Raw genomic sequence first — 25,640 nt, forward strand, 5'->3', positions numbered from 1 at the left:
TTCTGGAGAAATAATTCTCCCAATTCGTTGAATTTGGGCAGATCACGTAGCTATCGACGAAAATATTCTAGCTTTTCGAACTATGCATATTATAAATCATATAACAAGCAACGAAAAACAGATACGTTCGTGCAATTCACATAACATGAAATTAATCCACATAATCAGAGCCAAAAAATTGGCTCTGATACCAATTGTTGGGGTTTGGAGCCCCTTGCACAGCGGAAGACTTGTACAAACAAATAAATCAGACGTAGGATCTATTTGACAGATTACGGGATTAATCAATTCACATGTTAACACAAAATTGCATGCTAGGACGCAAATAATTCATGCTCATAGAATATAAATCCTAAACATGAATTCTACGGAGTTAGCCAATTTACCTCGTTGATTCTCCAAAGAATCGTCGATAGCTCGCGCCTTCTTCACGATGATCTTCATTACTAGACCACGGATCTTCTGACTGGTGTCCCGAACTGTATTCCGAAATCAATGTGAGCTGATCTTATCGAAACACTAGGACTCGAATAAAGAAGACAGAACTTTCTCACGGAGGTGGAGCTGAAGATCTCACGGAGGAGAAATTCAATGAAAAAATCGTCCCCCTCTTAATAATTAGAGTGGGCGAAAATTTTCATAAAAAATTATGTTTTCTGTCTCCTTTACTCTCCTATTTATAATAGTTACATATTGTGCCCAGTCAGGGATCTATGGAAGGTTTTGGATACGGGCTCCCCAATTAGCCTTTTACTAATTAAATTGGACCCACAATTTAATACAAGCTTATATTGGAATATTACGAGCAGCCACTACAGACGTAATATTGAACTCCCCATCCAAATCCGAAATTATAAGTAATCCGGGTTTCCATTTTATTTATTATTTATTTACCGCGCTTAAGATATAAATGTCCATTAATTAATTAAAGTCTGCTATGGACTTAATTAATTAACATCTTATTAATTCCAAGAGTAGACTTAGCAAGAAACACTTATTTATTATTCATAGAGTAATAAAACTCCAACTGGCCAGTTTCCGAATAATAAAACCTTGTTCAAGCTCCTCTTGAGCACATTATCAAACGAGACTCTCCTCGTGCACGATTCAACATAATAACAATCCTAGCACCACTAGATAATGATCACCACTACCCAATATACCTGGATCGTTGGGTGACGAAAACCCGCACCTTTGGTAAGTCAAAGTAGTAGATACTCAATGTCGTATGCTCAATGCTAACGTATGTAGATTAAGAAATTAATCATCAAGACCTCGTCTTTCAGTAGATAGCATAAAGACTCGTCTTGTTGTTAGATCCATTCAGTGCTATACCACACCAACGTCATCTTATTTCAATAAGGCTTAGAAATAATCGGACTGACATTGCAACCTTTCACGATAGGTAGCCAAAGCCTATCTAGGTTGTGAAATTCTTCTTTTTATTTTGCAAAGCATTGCATAGAACCGACTGTAGTTACCTTAAAGTGGACAACGCCCACAACCAGTCTACTAAGCAAAAGACTTAGGCTTTGTTTACTTCTTATGCATTTAAATGTTTATAAAACATCTTATAAACGCACAAGCAAACACAATGTGATAATATACTGATTCTATTCGTGCGAAATGCTCGAATAATACTGAATCGGGTCAAAAGTGGATTGTAGAATTTTTCCGTACACAAGCAAGATTCTATTCATGCGAACTCGCTCGAAACATGCTTTTCAGTATACTAAACCAAACAGGATGGTGTATTTTATGTTTGTGTTTAGATTGATTTGGTGTATATAGTTTTTGATCTGTTTTTATTTTCTTCTTTTTCATTTTCAGTTTATGAGTAGAGGCTCGAGGTTCGGTTACTGGAACGATACATCTAATTGTAGGGATACGCAGACTAGTTGGCGGGCCAAGGAGATAACCACCCCTGTTACTACCAGGTCCGGATTAACCACGGCAAACCCAACACCTTCGAGTTCAGAAAATAAGGCAGAGCCAGCCTCACCTGTTAAACTAGAATCGGAATTACCTCCGGAGTTTGAAGAGAAGCAGCCAGAAGTTATGGCAGAGATAGTGGATAACGATATTGAGATAGGATCACTGAATGCCCACCTCAATGGTGAGCCAGCCCAGGCAATAGTGGTCACGCCAGCACAGCTTGCGATTGAAGTCAAGAAAAATGTCTTATCGGTGATGCCACACTATTATGGGAGACCGACTGAGTGTCCATATGAGTTTCTGCATGAATTTTGCAAACTCTGCGGAATCCAGAAGAGACCCCCTAGGTCAATTGAAGAAGATTATAGGTTGCGTGCTCTTCCTTTCGCTCTAAGGGGGGAGGTAAACACGTGGCTACTAAGGCTTCCACCAAACTCCATCCATGGCGGATTTCCGAATGATGTTCTTAGACTACTTTTTCCCTTCCACCAAGACCAATGCAATTAAAAAAGAGATCCAGGGGGCTAGGCAAGACTACGATGAGACCCTTAGCCAATATTGGGCGCGCTTCAAGGGATTGCTAGACTCATGCCCAAATAACCGTATGGCTGAAGCAGAGGTATACAACATATTTTACGGTGGGCTGACTCCAGAGTGCAAGGATCTTGTAAACACATCAAGCGGAGGAGATTTTGCTAGGAGGCGTGTGAGTGAAGCCAAGGATGTCTTAGAAAGTCTTATTGGAGCCAAGAAAGCGTATGATTCCCCTCGTACTATTCTTAGAAGGGGAAGTGTGGATGCAGTGACGGTGCAAACTGAGGATAGGATGGACGCTAGGCTGGACAAATTGGAGAAGGCGATTGTGAGTGCTATAGGAAAGAACAATGCGCCGGCCCCTGTAGAAAAAGACAAGCAATTACCAAGTCCAAAGGAGGGATGTCAGAATTATGGTCCACAAGGAGAGATGGAATGTCAAGCCCAAGTGAGTGCAGTGGGTAACTGGAACCAAAATAACCAGAACAGTAATTGGCACCCTTGGAAGATCAAGGATGCTCCATGGAGAGATAATCCATGTTTCAGATGGGCTGATCGAAACCAGAATCCACCTCCTGAACCGCAGACTACAAATCCACCCGAAGGGCAATCTAACTGGCCTAATAAGAATCAGGAGGGGCAAAATTATCAATCTAATTGGTCTGGCAGGAATCAGGAAGGACAGAATTTCCAGCAAAACTGGTCCAACAGGAATCAGGAAGGACAGAACGACTGGGGAAATAGGAATCAAGGAAACCAATCTAACTGGGTCAACAGGAATCAGAACCAACCCTCAAGTAACTATGTCCCACCCGGACATAATGTAAATCAGGGATAACAGAGGAATTTCCAAGGAAACCAAGGACCGAGTGCCAACTATAATGCAAATAAGGGGCAACAGGGGAATTTCCACCCGAACCAGGGATCAAATTCAAGTAAGCCATACCCCAAACAATGAAGGCATGTAGATGATGTGGTAAGCGATTTACTCAGCTTGCAGTAGCAATTTCAGAGTAACATGCAGGCCAATAATGACTTAGTCCACAAGCTGCAAGACGCTCAGCAAGAACCGAAGGTCGCAATGGATATGCTAGCCAAACAAATGTCGCAAATTGCCATTTCGTTGAATGAGATGCGAGGGAACGAATGAAGAATTCCTGCTTCTATAAAACCTTAGGACAGAGCAAACATCAGTCAAATCACCCTGAGATCGGGATGAGAATATAAGGGTCAAACAATGAAGATTGATGAATTAGGGCCGACTGTGGTAAACTAGGAAATAGAGGACACAGTCCAGCAGAAGGAAGATAATGAAAAAGGGGAAGCCGGAACAGGGGATGATCCGTCCTTCTTAAGCCCAAGAACTGAAGTGGAAAATGAAGAAGTAAGGAAAGAAACTGGAGAGTTTTCCAAGGGAGAATCCAACAGGGCAGTTAAGCCATTTCCCTACCGTAGGGAAGCTAGAAAAAGGAAAGATGATCCAGTGAATTTCATGGAAATTTTTGGTAAGCTGGAAATCAACCTGTGATTTCTACAGGGTCTGAAATTACCTCTCTTCAGTAAGTTTATCAAGGAGTTCATTGCGGGTAAAACCAAGTCAGATGGGAAAATTGTGATCGGGGAGAATATTTCAGCAGTGATATAGAGGAGGAGGCTGCCGTAAAAAAGGACTTACCCAGGTATGTTTACTCTACCTATTTCAATTGGTAACATAAATGTGGAGCATGCCATGTGTGACCTGGGTGCCTCCATAAATGTTTTACCTCTCTCGCTGTACAAGAAATCGGTTGGAGTAAAGTTAGTGGATACGAAAGTAGTGATCCAATTGGTCGATAGGTCATACATAAGCCCAGAAGGTGTGCTAGAAAATGTGATAGTTAAGGTGCATGATTTCTTATATCCTATTGATTTCCATGTGATTAAGATGAGTGAACATGAGTCTGCTGAGTCTAGCGGAGTGCTTTTAGGTAGACCATTCCTACGCACAGTAAAGACTGTAATTGATGTTTCCGATGAAACAATTTTTCTGGACTATCATGGGGACAAATTCACTTTTAACATTGATGAGGCTATGAGAAAACCTTTGGATATGGAAAATCTTCATGCCGTGGATATTATTAACCCCTTGGTCCAGTAATATCTTGAGACTGAACTCATGTAGGAACAAATTTATAATTTAGAAATGAGTCACTCCATTCATAATAAAGTAGAAGGACGGTGTGAGGAAATTAACACTCAAGAGTTGACAGATGAGGAGTTAGCAGAGGCAATCGTGGAGTTTTGTAAGAATCTGAAGTCTGCCAGGTCAAGGGGATCTGCCTATTTAGCCAGTGTGGAGAAACTGCCAGACCAAGAGGATTTGGCCACCAAGGAGATAGAAAAGAATCCACTGCCCCAGGAGGATAGTCCACCGAAGAAGGAGTTGAAGACACTTCGACCAGCTCTGAAGTATGCTTACTTGGAGGAGCATGAAAACATTCCATGTTATCATCAACAACAACTTGACCCTGGAGCAGGAGGGAAAATTATTGGAAATGCTCCGAAGGTAGTCCGGTACACATGGTACCGAAGAAATCTGGAATACAAGTGGTGAAAAATAAGAAGAACGAGCTAGTACCCACAAGATTAGTCACAAGATTGCGAATGTGCATCGATTACAGAAAGTTGAACATTGCCACTTGGAAAGACCATTTCCCCTGCCTTTCATTGACCAAATGCTGGAAAGATTAGCTGGGAAACAATACTTTTGTTTTCTTGATGGTTACATTGCTATTTCCAGATTTATGTGAATCATGAAGATCAGGACAAGACCACTTTCACGTGTCCGTTCGGCACGTATGCTTATCGGCGAATGCCCTTTGGACTCTGTAATCCACTTGGAACCTTCCATAGATGCACGATGAACATTTTTCCCGACCTACTATAGGAGTGCGTAGAAATCTTCATGGACGATTTCACTGTCTATGGGGATTCATTTGAGTCGTGTTAAGAAGGTGTCAGAAAATGAACCACGTCCTCAACTTTGAGAAGTGCCACATCATGGTTCCTGAAGGCATTGTCCTAGGCCATGTTGTATCGGAGAGAGGTATCCAAGTGGACAAGGCAAAGGTGAAAGTATTCTTGAAGCTACTTTACCCTACAAATCAGCGGGAAGTAAGAGGTTTCTTGGGCCACGCAGGTTTTTACCGGAGGTTTATTAGAGATTTCACGAAGATTGCACAACCGCTTACTCGTCTCCTGCAGAACGATATAGATTTCATCTTCGATGAAGCATGTCAAGGAGCTTTCCAACTTTTAAAATACAAGCTTGTATCGGCCCCAATCATCAGAGCTCTAGACTGGAATCACCCATTCGAGGTGATGTGCAACGCGAGTGACTTCACGGTTGGAGTAGTGCTAGGTCAAATGATTGATGGGAAAAGCTATGTAATTTTCTATGCCTCGAAGACTCTCAACCAGGCCAAAAGAATTTTGACACTGCGGAGAAAGAAATGCTAGTTGTTGTTTATTCATTCGAGAAGTTCCGACCATATCTGTTAGGGTCGAGGGTGATTGTATTCACATATCATGCCGTTATCAAATATCTTTTAGCTAAGAAAGAGTCTAAGCCGAGATTAATCCGCTGGGTCTTGCTACTTCAAGATTTCGATTGGGAGGTCAGAGACAAGAAAGGCACTGAGAACAAGGTGGTTGATCGCCTCAGTAAGATACTACAGGGAGATAATGAAGAAGACATACCAGATGCGTTCCCAGAGGAACATCTGTACTACGTGATGGAATCTCCTAGGCCTATCAATTGGGCAGCACTGTTAGCTTTAACCGGCCCAGGGGATTCGGACAAAGGAAAGTATAAGCTGAATGCAGAACCTTGGTTTGCGGACCTAGCAAATTATTTGGTCATGGGAGAGTTGCCTAGTACTTCAGATATTTCCCGGGCCCAGAGGATGAAATTTAAGAGTGAAGCCAGGTATTATTTCTGGAGGATGGGTTCAGATCAGGTAATTAGGAGATGCATCCCGAGTGGGGGCAAAAAGATATCTTTAGTCATTGCCACACACTGACATGTGGCGGTAACTTTGGACTAAGAAAGACATCTCGAAAAGTTTTAGATAGCGGGTTTTACTGGCCCATGTTGAATAAAGATGCTTTTGAATTTTGCCGAAGTTGCGCTAAATGCCAATAGACCGGGGGAATTTATGCGAGGGATGAAATGCCGCAGGTTCCCATAACTATCTGTGAGATTTTCAATGTTTGGGGGATGGATTTCATGGGTCCTTTCCCGTCGTCATATGGGAATACCTATATACTGGTTGCGGTGGACTATGTGACCAAATGGATAGAGGCCAAGGCTACAAGTTCTTATTAGTCAAAAGAAGTAGAAAATTTTCTGAAGGCCAATATATTCAACTGATATGGTGTGCCCAGAGCGATGGACTCATTTTTGTAACCGGACGATAGAAGCTTTAATGAGGAAATATGGTGTTCACCATCGGTTGTCTACTCCTTAGCACCCCCAGGCAAATGGTCAGGCAGAAATCTCGAAGAGAGAAATCAAGGCTATTATGGAGAAAACAGTGAATCCATCAAGGAAGGATTGGAGTAAACAGCTAGACGATTCTTTATGGGTCTATCGAACTGCATTCAAAACTCCAATTGGAATGTTTCCCTACAGGATTATTTTTGGCAAAATGTGCCACCTCCCCGTCGGAGTTGAACATAAAGCCTACTGGGCAGTAAAGGAGATGAATATGAAGCCCCAGGCATGCGAGAAGGAGAGGAAACTGCAACTCCAAGAGCTGGAGGAACCAAATTATGGCACGACAAAAACCTCCGGGTCAAGGAACTGCAAGTTGGCCAGAAAGTGCTTTTATTCCAATCAAGGCTCAAACTGATGCCCTGGAAGCTAAAGTCCAATTGGATCGGACCCTACACAACCGTTAGCCTCCGAGCGAATTGAGCCATGGAAATTCAGGGAGTCACTCCTAACTCTATCTCGTTTCTTGTTAATGGTCACAAGGTCACGGTATTTAGGGACAGTTAAGAGATGTGTGTGGTGGAAGAAATATCACTATGTATACTCTCCACTATTGCCTAACTCGTCAGGTTGCTAGGTTTTTGTCACGACCGCCCATACTAGGGATAATAAAACGAGGAGGTCGTGACCACGGGAAAGCAATAAAGGACAACATTTAAAGGACGACAGTTCATATGAAAGACCCAAATAGCTTAAAAGAATAATATTTTAGTTCATTAAAAGTTAAACAACGAGTTTTTAGCTTAAAGAAACTTAATGTCATAAATTCATTATCAATTAGTGCAAAGACTTATAGCAAACGATTTTTCAAAGGAAGCGGCGGGGAAAAATAAATATCAAAATCCAATTAACCTCCAAAAGAACAATTGTTTTACTTTACGAAAACCCATTTTAGAGTAACGAAGTAAACATCGGATTAACGTCTAAAAGGATTTGACATGCCAAAAATAGTACGAAGTAAAGAAGTCTTGGGGCATAGATAAAAAAAAGTATAGCAGCGGAAATATCACGAGAACAAAAAAATATTTCATAGACTGGTCAGTCAAACAATCTCCCCATTTTCTCAATAATCCATCAATCACAATCATCATTCCACGGTGCGACGAAAGTGTGGCCATACTATTCGCCCACGAGACCGGCCGACTAGCAAGGACGGCTCACGATCCCACCGGTGTACACAGCCTGATAGGGTTTGCGGCCCTACTCAGACCCAAATTCGTTTCACAACACAGTCATATAGCCTAACGGAGCAACACTCCATCATCCTATGTTCACAAGTCGTAGTACTTTCACACATATAACACATACTTAGGTCATCATACCAATCTTGCTCATGTCCCTCATAATCATACCATAACAATATCATATTCGCACATACAACACGTGCTTAAATCATCTTGCCAATCATGCTCATGTTCCACATAATCATATCATCACAGTATCATTTTCACACATAACGTTTATTCACATGCGTACACTTGCCAAAACATCCTCATCATATCCTCCTCAATTTTATACATCGATCTCACATTCTTTCAACAACTTGAAACATACCTCACTTTCTTTGGTTGAGCGTGATAAGTTTGCGGCCCTACTCAGACCCGAATTCGTTTCACAACACAGCCATATAGCCTAACAGAGCAAGCTCGGACGAACTAGGCATCAGGCAACAATCTCATAAACAAAACATCGTGGCATGAGATAACAACTTAAACCACCCTTATAAGACACTTCAAATTTCATCTAGTAAAAAAATTCACATCAAAAGGAGGCCATTTGGTTGGTCAAATAGAAAACGAAACTTTCTGGGCGAGAATACAAGTTTCTGGCAGAATTGCGCAGTCAACTTCAAAAATTTATTAAAATTTCATATTTCGTCAAAAGGGGCTGAAATTCATACACAAAACAGAAAACACCTTGAAGTTTACTCAGTTTAAACGTCGTCTCAAAATTCGATCGTTTGGCTAGTCAAACACACGTCGGAATCCACTGTCCGAAACCACAGTTTTCATGCTTCACAATTTCGAAATTATGGTTTATTCATCATTCATCCAATCACATTTATTCATGCTTCCAATACATAATCATGCTTCAAAAATCTCTCGCACTCATGTTCTCATATATTCACACATCATTTACCAATGAATCATCCAAACTTCACACATACACATTCACAAACGTACATCCACAAATTTCCTCACACAACACATCAATCCCCACCGATTAAATTTTCGATCTACGATTTCTACACTCACTATATGCATGAGGGGATCAAGAAACATGGATTCAATGGTAAGGATGAGAAAGATGATTCAAGTATACCTTTCTCTTGCAAAAATAATCGGTAGAAACGACAAGTGGTGCGATTCCTCTACGGATCTTGAGTTTCCAACTCCAAATCGAAGCAAAGATGAAGAATTTGTGAAGAATTGACTTGGAGTACTTTGGGAGAGGGGAGAAAACGTGTGGGAGAGAGGGAGAAGGGAGGGAGGCGTGTGTTTTGTGAGATTAGGGTTAGGGTTCCTTTATTTATTCAATAATTATTCCCATACTTAAATAAAATAATTAAATTGTGGAAGAATAAAATAGAGGTCAATGAATAAGCTCCACAATTAATAGAAATAGGAAAAATAGGCGTGTAGTGTGAGGTGTAGTCAAAGGAAATATTTAAATCCTCAAATTAAAAAAAATAGGATTTAAATTTGGTAATTTTTTTTGTTGGAAAAGACTCCCACAAAATAGGTAACAAATTAATTAATCCCACAAAATAAATTATAAATATAAGGGGCGAAAATTATGGGTATTCAAAAGGAAAGAGTCAAATCCTAATTAAAATAGGATATGGAGAGATTTAATTAGATTTTAATTCAAGGGAGAAAATAAATAAAGTACCAATTAAATCAAAAAAAATTCATCCTCCTACTTAAATATGGGATTTTTCGAAATCTCTCAAGAATAGGCTTAGGGTTCGAATTCCATGTAGCACAAATTAGGGATAATTTGATTTGGATTTAATTTGGATAAATATCCCAAAACAATTAATTAAATCCAAGAAAGAGAATATAATTTCTAATAATTGAAGGGGGGCCGAAAATTACCACTAAAATAGCTAGAACAATATGCATGATCTCATTTAATTATTTCCCCACTTTGGAAAAAAAAATATGACACTTCATTCCACATCACTCACGACAATTTATTTCACATCAATAACATAGGAACAAATAAATTTCATAAAATAAAATTTTCCAATCGACATCCATATTAAAATATTTTGGATTCGCATCCCCTTTTGGAATCTACTGGGTCAGGTAGATTGTTATGAAATTTTTAATTGGTGAGACTGACCCAGCGTAATCCTTAGAATACTTTTTTGTAATTATTGTGAATATGTTTTATTTCATATAATTCAAAAAATCCAAACAAAGTAGAAAAAAATGGAATTTTCCAAAAATATTTTTGAAACATCGAGCACAGTTGGGCAAGCAGTTTTGAAATTAAAAATATTTTGGATTCGCATCCCCTTGACCAAGTGGAGTATTTTTCAGAGGAAAATTGGGGGAAATGATTTTCAAAACTGGGCGAGGAAGCGTACGGTTGTTGTCTGCTTGCATCAGCATGCAACCATCCCTCTTCTACTTTTTTTCCTTCTGATTTCTATTTCCTTATTTTCCTTTTCTTTTTCGTCTTGATTGTTTTCCTAAAATAACTTCCCCATTCTCTGTTAACTCCCCCCTCACAATATCTTCTTTGTGTTAGTTTCTGACAAAACTGCCATCCACCATCACCAAACTCTGATCAAACCACCATGGAAAACACACCACAACCACACAAGGCCCAACGAAAAAATTCCCAAACGGTCAAGTCCACAGCCGATGAGTCGTCATCAAAACCTCCGCAGAATCCGCCAGCGAAGAAGCCACCATTCGCTCCTCAGAGGCGGTGGCGACTTCGTCGTCTCAAGCCACAACAGAGCAACCAGGAACAAGGGCGACGGCAACTAAAATATCCGCCGCTCCGTCTACAACCTCTGCCACTACACCCTCAACTGCAGCCCAGCAACCGGTTGACGAGTCCGACCCAGAAGAAATAATGAAGGAGTTTCTGAACAAATTCGGTACAAGGGAAAAGGCTAGTGATTTGTTCGCTCGAATCACAGAAGAACTCAATAAGGAGGAGGCCGCTTCAAGTTTAGCCCCGATCAATATCCCTCCATGACCTGCAACCCTAACAGAGACTTCACCATGCAAGGCGGTCTCAGCCCAGAAAGAAACCCCCAAATCCCCGTCCGAAACCCTAATCTCGGGATATACACCTATAGTACCATCCACCCAAACCGAACCCCAAATTATCATACCTACAGTTCCACCCACTGATTTGGGGGAAGAAAGAGTAGAAACGGGGGAGGGGGATGTGTTAGGATTAGTATACTGAAAAGCATATTTCGAGCATGTTGCAAGGATAGAATTGCTTGTATACAATAAACTCTACAATCCACTTTTAACCCAAGACGAGAAGAAATAATTTTATCGCATTGGTGTTTGCTTATGCATTTATAAGATGTTTTTCAAACATTTAAATGTATAAGAAGCAAATAAGTCTAATTCTTCTGCATAGTAGACTGGTCGTGAACGACGTTCACAGAAGGTGACTCAGTCGGTCCTTTGTAGAAGAGAAATAGAATTTCACAACCTAGATAGGCTTTGGCTACCTATCGTGAAAGGTTGCAGTGTCAGTCTGCATGCTTCCTTACCTTAGGAAATAAACGACACTGGTGTGGTATAGCACTGAAGGATCTAACAGTTGAGATAAGTCTTTCTTCCTATTTACTGAAAGACGAGGTCTCGGTGATTGTTATTTCTTAATCATTGTTGACATAACATTGAGCATACGATATTGATTATGCACTACTTTGATTTATCAAATGGTGCGGATTTGTCACAATCCAAGAATCCTGGTATCTTGGGTAGTGGTGATCAATGTCTAGAGGTGCTAGTATTGTTATTGCAATGAATCGTGTGCTGGGTGAGTCCAGTTTGATAATATCCTCAAGAGGTGTTCGAAAAAGGTTTTATTATTCAGAAACCCGACCGGTTGGAATTTATTCCAGAATAATAAATAAAGATTTTGAACTAGAAAACTCTTGGAAAAAGATATTAATTAATTAAAGTCAAATAGCAGACTTAAATTAATTAATGGATATTTATATCTTAAACACGAGAAATAATAAATTAAAGAGGTAAAGCCCGGATTACTCGTAATTTGGGATTGGACGGGCAGTCAATATTATTATTCTATAGTGGATGATAATAATATTCTATTGGACTTGTATTAAATTGGGGCTCAATTTAATTAGTAAAAGTCCAACAGGTTTGGCCCAAGTCCAACCTCCATGGATCCCTAATCTGGCCCATCATAACTCTATATAAAGGAGACTAAATAGAAGACAAAAAGGTGGTGATTTTACTCTTAATTTTCGTGCTCCCCAGTGGGAGTGGACGAAAAATCGGTTTTTGAGAAAACTGATATTCTGTCTTCTTTCTAGTCAAGCCTTTTTCGATTATGACAAGCTTTGCCCACCCAAAGGTCATTATCTGAGTTCGGGATACAGATTAGAAGATTCGTGGTTGAGTACGAAGAACATTACGTGGAGAAGGCGCAAGCAATCGTCGATTCTTTGGAGAATCAGATCGGTAATCCTAAACCGTAGAATATCATGAATTAGGATTTTAATTCCTTAAGCATGATTTTTGTACGTTCTTGTATGCAATTCAATGTTTTACATGTGAATCAGTTAATCCCATAATCAGTCAAATAGATCCATATGTATGATTTATTTGTGAATGTATGTCTTCCGCTGTGCAAGGGGCACCAAACCCCAGCAATTGGTATCAGAGCCAATTTTTGGCTCTGATTATGTGGATTAATTTCATGTTATGTGAATTGCTTGAATGTATGAGTTTCTTTGTTGGTTCGTGTGGATTATTTATCTTATCACAATAACGAAGAATGGTTATACGATGACGTTGCCGAATTGGCAAGCCACGCCGTCGAGAATAGCTGGGATGCGTTGGAAATTAATTCGCCACACACATCACTAATTAATGTAATCATTACTTGGTAATTAATACATGTTGAATCAATTCGTACACAATTGTACGTGATTTGAATCAAATCAGAATTCGATCGTTGTGTGGCCGAGGACGGTGGTTTGCACAATTGCACATGTGCATCGCCGGCGGCTGCAGATACGACAGGAACGGCAGCGGAGACCACCGGTGATCCGGCTCGGGGCGATGACGCAGCAGCGTTGTCAACATAGAGACGACGCAGCGTCAGGTGCGTCCTCGAGAGCAGACGGACAGCAACGCAGCAGCAAGGCGGCGGTGAAGTCGACTTCGCAGCAGCGATGACGTCTCAGCAGCAGCGCCAGAGATGCAGCAGCACGTTGATGATGATGGTCACGCAGGCAGCAGCGCCGATTTTCGAGTGGGAGCCCTTCTCGGGCAGTTTCCGGGCTCGGAGAAAGCTGTTGTCGCAGCCACTGCGAAGGCGACGTCGCACCAGCGACGACGCAGCAACAGCAGCTGCGCCGGAGAAGATATGATTTCAAGATATGATTTTGGTCTTTGTAATGCAAATATGAAGGATGAAGCATATAAAATGTTCAGCAAAATGTCGGAAATGAATGTTGCTCCAAATGAGGTAACATACAATGTTCTGATAGAAGCAAATTGTAAAGTAGGCAACACAGCGAAAGCTTTCAAGCTGTTCGATGAGATGTTGAAGAAGGATCTTACACCAGACTCATTTACGTACAGGCCTCTGATCTACGGGGTTTGTTCCACAGGTAGAGTATCTGAACAAAAAGAATTTATGGATCACCTGATGGGATACGAACTAAACAACTAAACCCTAATTGCGAGCCCAATAGCAGTGACGGCCCATCAGCCCAAAACCCAAGAAAGAGTATCAGTTCGGCACAACCAAAGAGTTCGGTCACAGCCTATAGCTCGGTAGTATCAGTTCGGCACAACCAAAGAGTTCGGTCATAGCCTATAGCTCGGTAAAAGCCGACCAATCGAGCTCAACTCTCAGATCGGCAAAAGCTGATCGGCAAAGTTCAGCAGTTCGGTCTCAGTATTCGACCGAACAAGGAGATAGTGGACCCATGCAGGATCTCCACGACCTCCATTACACCCACGATCTATTTAGTGGTATTAAGCAGTTATCAACCCCACTACCAGGGCTGCAAACCACGATCTTAGTTCGAATGTATAAATAGAACTTAGATCAGATAGACAGGGTTAAGCTCTCTAGATCCTGAATCTTATAGCAAATCAGTATTGTAATCTGTAAGCGAGACCAAGCAATACAAATTTGCCCTCTCTTCTTCCCGTGGACGTAGATTTACCTCAGTAAATCGAACCACGTAATTTTCCGTGTTGTGATCGTTTATTACTTGCATTTATTCCCATCAAAAATTCGCCACATCATCACTGGCGCCGTCTGTGGGAATCGACAGAAAACCAAAACTGTGATAAAAGCGAGTTTTTGATCCTCTTCCACCAAAAAATGCATACCAGATCACATAATACCCATACTTCCGTCCGTGATGACCTTAGGAAGCTAGTCCAGCCCGTAGGTCTGGAAAACAGCCTCGGGAGAAATCTGCCTCCAGTTCTCACGGTGAAAGAACAAACCACTCAAAAAGTCATCGCACCGAGCCTCCCCAGCAGCTCGCTTTGAATGAGGCTGTCAAGTCGTTCTTGGCTGAGAAGCAGGATGAGTTCTTAACATTCCTGCAAAAGAGCCAGAAGCCGGAGAAGAAAACGGCGGATTCTCCCTCCCCCTCCAGACATGAAAGTCACTACCGCAGTAGTGTCGTATCTTCCAGGAGAAAGAATCCTCACCACCGATATGTTCCTTCTCCTCCTTGTTACCGAAATCACAGGAGAACTCCATCTCCACCGTACCGTAGAGATGTCGGATTCGCTATGTATGGAGCGCTGAAGACTCCATTTTCGGATGATATCACCAGAACTCCGTTGCCACAGAATTACCGAACTCCGTCAGTGACTTATGACGGGTTAGTGGATCCTCATGATTTCCTGGGACGCTATCAGTATAATATGGCGAACCAAGGTCTCAATGAGGTTCATATGTGTAAGCTGTTTCCCGAGCTGCTCATCGGGAACGCAAGAAGGTGGTTTGATAGCCTCCCTCAAGGCAGCATTAGATCTTACAGAGATCTAATGGATGCTTTTCATAGGAGGTTCTTCCAGAAAGCGGAAACCCGAATCACTTCGGCTCAGCTGCTTTCTATACGTCAAGGTCGCGATGAAAAGATTAGCGACTTCATGACAAGATTCCACAAGGAATGCCTACAAGTAGATGATCTCAATGATCTACTTGTCATTTCGGCATTCCAAAATGGAATTCTGCCAGGAGCTCTCTACAGAAAGCTCGTTGAATGCAGTCCGCAAACAGCTCAAGAGATGTGGGACATTGCGGACCAGTTTTCTCGTGCTGATGAGGCAGACCGTCGAAAACGGTCTTTAGACAGCTCTTCCAGAGGAGACAAGAGGAAGCCCGATCATAGCGATCAGGGACATCCTCGCCGAACTCCTTTTGAAAGAATTCAAAGGGCACCGGTACAAGACAGATTGGGACCACGTCTCAATCCGGAGAAACCACCCGCTCAGTTCGTACCATTGAACAAGTCGAGAGCGGAAATTTTCGAACTGCATTCTGATATGTTCGAAAAACCAAAGTCGATGACGAAATCGGCCACGCGCCGAAGTCAGGATAAATATTGCTCCTTCCATCAAGACCACGGTCACGATACCGAGGAGTGCCGAAATTTGGCAGCAGATATTGATGTTCTTGTGAAAGCAGGGACGTTAAAAAAATACCAAAGCAAGCCGCCGAAAAAGAATAAGAAACAGAGAAGTGCGAACTGCGCTCCTCAGGATCCTAAAAGGCAACAGGATCCCGAAGACGATGACGAGCCGCAATATGATGGAGTGATCCAGACTATTGACGCTCTCCCAGCCGGGAAGACTAAATCGTCTCTAAAATCAGAGCGCAGAGGCTTCAATCGAGAGGAGCCAACACATAAAAGGCTGAGGAAGGAGGAAGTAATTACATTTTCAGATGCAGATCCCGTCCCGGCCATTTCTCCTCATCAAGACGCTATTGTCATTCAAGCTGGAGTGGCAAACAAACTGATCCACAGAGTGTTTGTGGATACAGGAGCGTCGGTTAGCATTCTTTTTAAAGAATGTTTTGATAAACTGGAAGTGGATCCAGCTCGGCTCAGTCCGGCCCCAATTCCTCTGAAAAGTTTCGCCCAGGAGGACACCCGCCCTGAAGGTATTATCAGCCTTCCGATTACGGTAGGAAGAGCGCCTACTAGCTCCAGTACGGTGATCGAGTTTTTTGTGGTAAAAGCTCGATCCCCGTATAACATTATACTGGGAAGAGACTGGCTCAACACAGTTCGGGCCATTTGCTCTACTTATCACCTCACAATCAAGATCCCCACTAAAGGAGGGATAGCAGTCATCCGAGGTGATCAAAAGAGAGCAAAAGAATGTCTGCAGATTGCGCTTAAAAGTGCCGAACAATCAGATCGGCACCATCAAGCATAGCAATCACAGCAGCCGGAGTCAGAGGCAGGCGAAATGAACGAAGTCACACCGAAGCCGAACTCACGACCAGTTCAGTTATACGAAGACGATCCATCCAGAACGGTCAAGATCGGTTTCGCGGGAACACCTCTACTCCGGGAAAAGACCATCCAGCTCCTCAAAGAGTACAAAGATGTCTTTGCGTGGTCTCCGTTGGACATGACTGGAGTGTCTCCCGAGGTAATTACACATCGGTTAAATATTGATCCTTCAGTCCGGCCTATAAAACAGAAGCAAAGACTCTTTGCGGCAGAAAGAAATCAAGTCATCCATGACGAAGTCCGCCAATTACTGAAAGCGGATGTATTATTTGAAGTAAAATATCCTTCTTGGGTGGCCAATCCGGTGATGATCAAGAAAAAAGAAGGAGGATGGCGGATGTGCATAGATTTTACAGATCTAAATAAGCACTGTCCTAAAGATTGCTACCCCCCTTCCCAACATAGATAAAAAAGTAGAAGCTTTGATAGGCTTCGAAATTTTCTGTTTTCTTGATTTGTATAAAGGATACCACCAAGTTTTAATGGATGAGAATGATGCTTCAAAAACGGCTTTCATTACTGACTTCGGTATTTTTGCTTATAAAAAGATGCCATTTGGTTTAAAGAATGCCGGAGCCACATATCAAAGGATGGTAGATAAGCTATTTCGGCACCTGATCGGAAAAGAGGTTGAAGTATATGTTGACGACATAGTTGTTAAAAGCAGAAGCACTTCGGAGTACGAAAACAATCTCAAATCCACTCTCGACGTGCTCAAAAAAGCCAACCTCAAACTCAATCCCCAAAAATGTACCTTTTTGGTAGATTCGGGAAAATTTCTGGGTTGTTGGGTTTCAAAGGAAGGACTCAAGGCAAATCCCCTAAAGGTTCAAGTTGTTCAGAACATGGCAATGCCGAAGTCCATACATGATGTGCAAAGGCTAACTGGATGTCTAGCCGCACTGAATAGATTCCTTTCCCAAGCAGCCGAAAAGCAAATGCCGTTCTTCAATGTTTTGAAGAAGGCACCAAAGTTTGAGTGGGGAGCCGAACAGAAAAAGGCTTTTGACGAACTCAAAAGTTATTTAACCGAACTTCCTACTCTCTCTGCTCCAACAGATGCCGAAGTGATATTCTTATATTTAGCAGCATCAGATCAAACCATTAGCGCGGTGCTTGTGCGAGAAGAAGGCCTAAAGCAGCGTCCTATCTACTTTACAAGCCGAGCATTAAGAGGTCCCGAAACAAGGTATCAACCTCTGGAAAAAATTGCTCTGGCATTAGTAAATGCAGCAAGGAGACTGCGGCCATATTTCTATGCTCACAAAGTATGCGTCTTAACCGATCTTCCACTTCGGCAAGTTTTGACTAAGCCAGAAGCATCAGGCAGAATTGCCAAGTGGGCCATAGAGTTGGGAGAACATTCAATAGAATATCTACCTCGGAAAGCCATCAAGGGACAAGCCTTGACAGATTTTCTTGTAGAGGCAAAGTTCGATCAGGCAATCCCTATTATTGCCGAACAGAAAAATCCTACCAATGACGAACTAACACAGCCCCAGAAACCCGAAGTAGAGCCGCCGGACTGTTGGATTGGATTCGTGGATGGAGCTTCGAATAAGACAGGAAGTGGAGCTGGTATTCTACTTATCGCTCCCGACGGACACGAAGTAACTTATTCACTTCGGTTCTTATTCCCAACCACTAATAACGAAGCCGAATACGAAGCCCTTCTTGCCGGACTTCAGTTAGCGCAACATCTACTTGTCAAATCTCTCAAAATTCATTGTGATTCACAAGTCATAGTGAATCACATGCTGGGTACAAGTGAAGCCCGTGGTGAAAGGATGAAAAAATACTTGGACAAAGCGCAAAGTATTAGCCGAAATTTCTCTTATTTTCGGATAATCCACATTCCCAGAGCGGGAAATAGCCGAGCAGATACTTTAAGTAAGTTGGCCTCATATCCGAGCTCAAAGGTGGAGGAATTACCGCACAGAAGCATTGATGAAGCTGAAGTACACTCAGTAACCAGTTCACCAAACTGGATGACGCCAATATTAAAGTATCTAGATCAAGGACAACTGCCCGAGGATAAGAGAGAAGCAAGGAAAATCACATGCCGAGCACTTCGGTATGAACTTCATGAAGGAGTCCTATATAGAAAGTCCTACCTTCAACCGTTATTGCGATGTGTAGGACCAGAAGAGACGGATTACATCCTTAGAGAAGTTCATGAAGGATCTTGCGGTAGCCACATCGGAGCTAGAGCATTAGCTAAAAAAGTTCTGAGATGGGGATATTATTGGCCAACTTTGGTACAAGAAGCAGTACAGCTAGTTAAGAAATGTACGAAATGCCAAATCCATGCAAATATCCCAAGGACGCCGCAGACTGATCTATGTGCTATGCAAAGCCCTTGGCCTTTTATGCAATGGGGCATAGACATAGTAGGACCACTACCACAAGCTCCCCGGCAAATGAAATTCTTGATCGTTGCCGTGGATTACTTCACAAAGTGGGTGGAGGCTGAACCATTAGCTACGATAACGAGCTCAAAGGCATTAGATTTTGTCTGGAAGAACATAGTTTGCCGATTTGGCATACCCCATATCCTCATTTCGGATAATAGGACTCAGTTTACTGACAAAACATTCAAGAATTGGTGCCAAGAGTTGAATATTCAACAGCGGTTCACTTCGGTCTCTCACCCACAAGCAAACGGACAAACGGAAGTAACAAACCGTATTTTGGTGAAAGGATTAAAAGCTCGGTTAGAACAAGCCAAAGGACAATGGGTAGAAAATCTTCCTCAAGTCCTATGGTCTTACCGAACTACACCAAAAACCTCCAACGGTGAAACTCCGTACAGTCTAGTGTACGACACTGAAGCCGTAATTCCGGTTGAGATCGGCATACCCAGCCCCCGAACTCTTAATTTCTCAACAGAACTGAATGACGACGGACTGAGAGCCGAACTAGATCTTGCCGAAGAAAGAAGAGAATTGGCCTTCATAAAAGAAACCAAGTACAAGGAGCAAGTAACCCGGTATTATAACCAAAGGGTGAAAAAGCTGCAGTTTCAAGTGGGAGATCTCGTATTGAGAAACAATGAAGTAAGCCGAGCAGAAAAGCTGGGCAAACTTGAACCCACCTGGGAAGGTCCGTATCGGGTGTCAGAAGTCCTGGGAAAAGGGTCTTATAAATTAACCCACATGTCAGGAGAACAAGTACCCCGAACATGGCATATTTCCAACCTCAAGAAGTTCTATTTGTAAGAGACAAGGTCCGGTCAGTCTTGTGTCTAGTTCGGTCCTAGGGTTATGTGCTTTCTTATTTTTATTGTTCTTGTGTCTAGTTCGGTCCTAGGGTTATGTGCTTTCTTATTTTTATTGTTCTTGTGTCTAGTTCGGTCCTAGGGTTATGTGCTTTCATATTTTTATTGTTCTTGTGTCCAGTTCGGTCCTAGGGTTATGTGCGTTTTGTCTCTTATAAATGTTACTGAGGTATATTGTTCCTTAAAGGCTGATCCCCTTTTTTTGGATCATGTATTAAAGACAATTGTGAGTCCAAGCTTCTAAAGAAGATACAAGATTCCACAATTCAGCTTAAGAAACAAGCAATTCGTCTGAAACGAACTGCAATAAGCCGGAAACCACTCCGGTTAACTAGGGAAAGTCCAATCCAAGCGATAAAACTCGCCAAATAAGGACACTAACTAAGTCCGGTCAAAGAAGAGTTTACTTCATAAGACCGAGGACGAGTACAGGGAAAGTCCAATCCAAGCGATAAAACTCGCCAAATAAGGACACTAACTAAGTCCGGTCAAAGAAGAGTTTACTTCATAAGACCGAGGACGAGTACAGGGAAAGTCCAATCCAAGCGATAAAACTCGCTAAATAAGGACACTAACTCAGTCCGGTCAAAGAAGAGTTTACTTCATAAGACCGAGGACGAGTACAATAAATGAAATAAAAAATCGCTGAACTGTAAATACGCAGTGATAGAAGCGAAAGGAAAAAATTTCATTTACTAAGTCTTGTTGGGCATACAATTCCGCTGCCCTACGAGAATGCGTTACACCATTACAAAGGACTACTCTACTGTCTACGGTTGCTAAAGTTGAGCCACCTATCCAAAAAGTCCTCATGATGCTGAGTTCGGGCGTTCCGAGCAGTTGAAGAATCAGTAGGTGGACGAGATGCTCTGATCGACCTACCGCCTCTTCTCTGAGTCCGGGAAGTTCTAGCACCTCGGCGGCGAAGAGTCTCTTCACGAAGCATTCGCTGATCTTGCTCACTCATATTCACCACTCCTCTACGAACTTCAGGGCGTTCTTGTCTTGACGTTTCCGGTTGCTCCTGAGTCCGTTGCTGACTTGGAGTAGGTTCTTGTCTTGACGTTTCCGGTTGCTCCTGAGTCCGTTGCTGACTTGGAGTACGTTCTTGTCTTGACGTTTCCGGTTGCTCCTGAGTCCGGTGCTGATTTGGAGTAGAAGTTTGAGTAAGTGGATCCGAGGTTTGAGTTGGAGCGTGTGCGTCTGTTAGCGGGAAACGGCTAAGGAATCTCTCGATCGCGGGACGCCGGGAAAGAATGATGTCGTTCAGAGAAGCCAAGCGCCGCAATGATTTCACAACTTGTTGGCAAGCCGAGCTCTCCAGCACATTGTTCTTCCGGAGTACATGAAGCTTCTCCCACAGTTCATCAACTTGATTCTGAACTTCGGATATAGTCATTCCCCCGCGCCCGCTGATGAAGTCTTCATATGCAGTCCTCTCAGCGATGGCAGTATTCAGCTCGGCCTCTAGATCTCTCCTTATGGACTCTAAGTCCTTATTGTTGGACTCCAGCTCCACTAAACGAGCCAAGAGTTCATCATACTTCATCTGGTCATCTATAGCTTTTTTCTCAGCTTCATTTAAAGCCGAAGAGTATAGCCGCTTCCAGTGAAGTACCTCCAGCTCCTTAGAGTAAAGAATACGAAGCAGCTATGTCAGTTCGGCATTTCAGTTTACCGAGCAGGCAGTAAACCACAATAGGAGTAAAAGAGATTAAGAAAAGCTATAAAGAAGACACGAGTGTAGAAAGGAGAATTTTTTCATTCAAAGAAAAAATTTACACAAGGAGGGCTTCAAGGCCATTTTACAAATAGAAAGAAACTAAACTAAGAGAAGGGAGACGAAATCATACTCCGCCAGTTTCGTCTCCGGCTTCTCTGTGGGTTTCAGCTTCTTTCTCCTTGTCTACCTCGGTCTCAGCCTCGGCCTCCCTACTCCCTCCCTCCTGCTCGGCGCCCCCATCGCCGGTCTGCTGATCCTCCTGCTCGGTCTCCCGGCCGGCCTCATTTTCCTGCTCACCCTCTTTGAAAATTGAAGCGGGTGAAACAGGCCCCAAGGAGGCAAAGATGGCCTCCATGTTCTCGTCACGATCAGCACGGCAATTACGGACTCGTTCAGCAGAAAGCAGGACCGATGAAGACGCAAGCTCCTCAAGGAGCGGCAGACTCTGGAGGCGCGCTGCAATCTCTCGGCCATACAGCGGCAAAACGACTTCGGGTTCCTGCTCAGCGTTATCGGTCATCAATTTCAGCAGATCGCCGATAAGGGCCGAAAATTGATTGCTCAAAAAGAGTTTCTCCGTGTAAACACGGAGAGCCTCCCCCTGAGCAACCACGGCAGCAGCCTCCCTCTGTTTCGACTGCTCTCTCTGGATGATGAGCTGGTTTTTGGCACGCTGGGCTTCATCCTGAGCCGAGATCCTAGCGGCCCTTGCCTCCTCAAAGTCTGCCCGAGCCTGTTCGGCCTGGTGACGAGCAGCATTCAAATTCCTCTGCATCTCATCATAATCGCTGGACGCTTTAGAGAGTTCAACTGTGACGAGCTTGCAGAGCATATTGTTCCTCTGAAAATGGAAAAAGGAAAAAAGTCAACAGAGGGGCCACAAAAAATATAGGAAAGAAGCAAAACCAGAAAATCAAGAAGGAAATTCACCTCCACAAAGTCCTTTGGCCATAAAAAGGGCTCAGAGATATGTTCCGAAGTGGCAGCAACCGCTCCGGATCCACAACCCCCCAGGACAATGTCTCTCTGTGGCGCTTTTGGGGGTTTCTGAGTCTTCGCCTTCCCCTTTGCCGAAGTCGATTCCGGCTTTTTTGGATCCGAAGACTGACTCGAAGAGGTCTTCTGCCTCTTCGGATTCTTCTCGGCATCAGACGCCGAGCTGGTGGCTCTCTGTTTCTCCGGCTCCTTGGATTCGGAGGATTTGTGACCTAGCCTGCTTAGCATGTTCACTGCCAAAAAGCGAGAAAACAAAGTTAGTTTTCACCGCTAAAGCAGTAAAGCATAAAAAAGAAATCCTCACCCTCAGTCTCTTCGTCCGAAGACGAGGAATCGAACACGAAGTCACCCTTGACGAGCTCAGATTCCGAATACTGTTTCCTAATCATGGGAATCTTATTGAGCTCGCCCTCGAGCTCGTCCAACGGTTCTACCCGAGGATGAGGAATTACGGACTTCGGCCCTCTCCAGGAAAAGTCCGGAGCCGCTGTCCTATTGTAAAAAAAGAAACGATTTTGCCACTTCGGCCATTTGGTTTTACAGAATGCTCTGAAGGGCTGTAAAGGGATCAAGTAAAACCAGGATCCCTTTCTCTTAAACTGAAAGAAATTAAGGATTGCCCTCAGAGACAGATCCTTTTCTAGTCTACGCAGCTCGGCAGCAAAGGCCGATAAGTGCCTCCAAGAATTTGGAGTCACCTGACCTAAAGGAAGTTGAAAAAAATCAAGAAGCTCTACAAAGGCAGGGGGAAGAGGGAAACGAAGCCCGCATTCTAAGCAGGCTTCGTAAACGGTGGCATAACCCTCCGGCGGCGAGTTAGCCCTATGAATGTCGTCGGGAATCACCACTAACCCCCCAGGAAGAAAATATTTTCCGTGTAAGGATATCACAGTATCCTTACTCAAAATGCTGTGGAAATATTCTACCGTCTTCTCCCCGGACCTTTTCCGGCCAGAAGACCCCTTACCCCCCTTCCTACCACTACCTGATTCAGAAACAGTTTCAGAAGAAGAAGACATGATTCTTACTCTTTGATGGTCGAAAGTCTCTGAAGAAATTCTTGAAGAAGCGGAAGAAAATTTTACGAAAAAGAGAGAGAATGCAGAAGAAATAATCGCAAAAGTGTTCCAATGATGAAGAAAGGAAATATTTTTCAAATTCGTCGCACCGTTTCAAATCCCACTTTTTCTGGATTCTCTGGCCGGATTTGCTGTCGCATTTAATGCAGACACGTGCAGAGCACGTCCCCTGACGTCGGCCTCCCCCTTACACTTATCCAAAACGCCGAAGTGATTCACTTCGCTTTTCGGGGGGGGTGGTGATGGGATACGAACTAAACAACTAAACCCTAATTGCGAGCCCAATAGCAGTGACGGCCCATCAGCCCAAAACCCAAGAAAGAGTATCAGTTCGGCACAACCAAAGAGTTCGGTCACAGCCTATAGCTCGGTAGTATCAGTTCGGCACAACCAAAGAGTTCGGTCATAGCCTATAGCTCGGTAAAAGCCGACCAATCGAGCTCAACTCTCAGATCGGCAAAAGCTGATCGGCAAAGTTCAGCAGTTCGGTCTCAGTATTCGACCGAACAAGGAGATAGTGGACCCATGCAGGATCTCCACGACCTCCATTACACCCACGATCTATTTAGTGGTATTAAGCAGTTATCAACCCCACTACCAGGGCTGCAAACCACGATCTTAGTTCGAATGTATAAATAGAACTTAGATCAGATAGACAGGGTTAAGCTCTCTAGATCCTGAATCTTATAGCAAATCAGTATTGTAATCTGTAAGCGAGACCAAGCAATACAAATTTGCCCTCTCTTCTTCCCGTGGACGTAGATTTACCTCAGTAAATCGAACCACGTAATTTTCCGTGTTGTGATCGTTTATTACTTGCATTTATTCCCATAAAAAATTCGCCACATCATCACCCTAAATGATTTGAACGAGTTTTGTTATTCTGAACTGATGCATGCATATTGCAAGGAGGGACGACTGGAGGACGCACAACATGCTCATGATGAGATGGAGGAAAGAGGTATTAACATGGATCTTGTATGCTATGCTATAATTATTCATGGGATTCTTGATCAGAAAGACTCGACATTAGTGATTAAAAGTTTGAAGGAAATTCATGACCGTGGACTAAGGCCTGATGATTTTATCTATACTAGTTTCATCGACAAGTATGGAAAGACCGGTGATCTTGCGATGGCTATGGCTCATTGGGATCTTATGATTAGTGTAGGCTTTGGCCCAAATGTTGTGACATACACTGCGATGATTAATAGCCTTTGTAAGGGAGGATTGGTGAGGAAAGCAGAGGTTCTGTTTAAGGAAATGTTGGTTAGCGGTATATTTCCAAATGAGATCACACACGGATGCTTTCTTGATCATCTTACCAGAGAAGGGAATATGGAGGAGGCTAAACGGCTACATAAGGCTATGCTCAAAGGTTTCCATGGTAGCACAGTGAGTTACAATATGCTCATTCGAGGTTTCTGCAAGTTGGGCCGAATTCAGGAAGCTTCACAGACCCTAACTAAAATGTCGGCTAAAGGTATTTCTCCGGCGCAGCAGCAGCAGCAGCAGCAACAGCACCAGCGACGACGCAGCGGCAGCGGCTGCGAGTTCAGTTGGAGTCCAGCCGAGCCATGCAAGGTTTGGTCAACAGTTAGGGTTTCCTAAATTCTTGGAACTAACTTTGGATTTAATTCAAGATATGATTTTGGAATAATATTTGAATATATCTTAGGTGGATTATCTAAAATTTAATTTTTAATTAAATTATGGATTAAATTTGGATTTTGTCCTTATTCTATGGATTTAGATATATTTAATTATATATGGAGAAATCCTAGATAAATTTGGATAACAATTAATTTTATTGTTTTATGGATTTATAT

At 42.8% G+C, this 25,640-nt stretch overlaps 2 protein-coding genes across 2 annotated transcripts; both read left to right on the forward strand.

Annotated features, from left to right (window-relative positions):
* Positions 1-1,833: 1,833 nt before the first annotated feature.
* Positions 1,834-3,997, forward strand: LOC121762364. The gene is made up of 3 exons (XM_042158261.1): positions 1,834-2,337; positions 2,429-3,292; positions 3,746-3,997. Exons 1-3 carry the CDS (start codon positions 1,834-1,836, stop codon positions 3,995-3,997), a joined length of 1,620 nt encoding a protein of 539 aa, XP_042014195.1.
* Positions 3,998-24,759: 20,762 nt separating this feature from the next.
* On the forward strand, positions 24,760-25,422 carry LOC121762447 (putative pentatricopeptide repeat-containing protein At5g59900). Its single transcript, XM_042158359.1, has one exon. The coding sequence runs from the start codon at positions 24,760-24,762 to the stop codon at positions 25,420-25,422; it is 663 nt and encodes a 220-aa protein (XP_042014293.1).
* The last annotated feature ends 218 nt before the right edge of the window (positions 25,423-25,640 follow it).

The sequence above is a fragment of the Salvia splendens genome, chromosome 1 (genome assembly GCF_004379255.2).
Source record: "Salvia splendens isolate huo1 chromosome 1, SspV2, whole genome shotgun sequence".
In the NCBI taxonomy this organism is placed as follows: domain Eukaryota; kingdom Viridiplantae; phylum Streptophyta; class Magnoliopsida; order Lamiales; family Lamiaceae; genus Salvia; species Salvia splendens.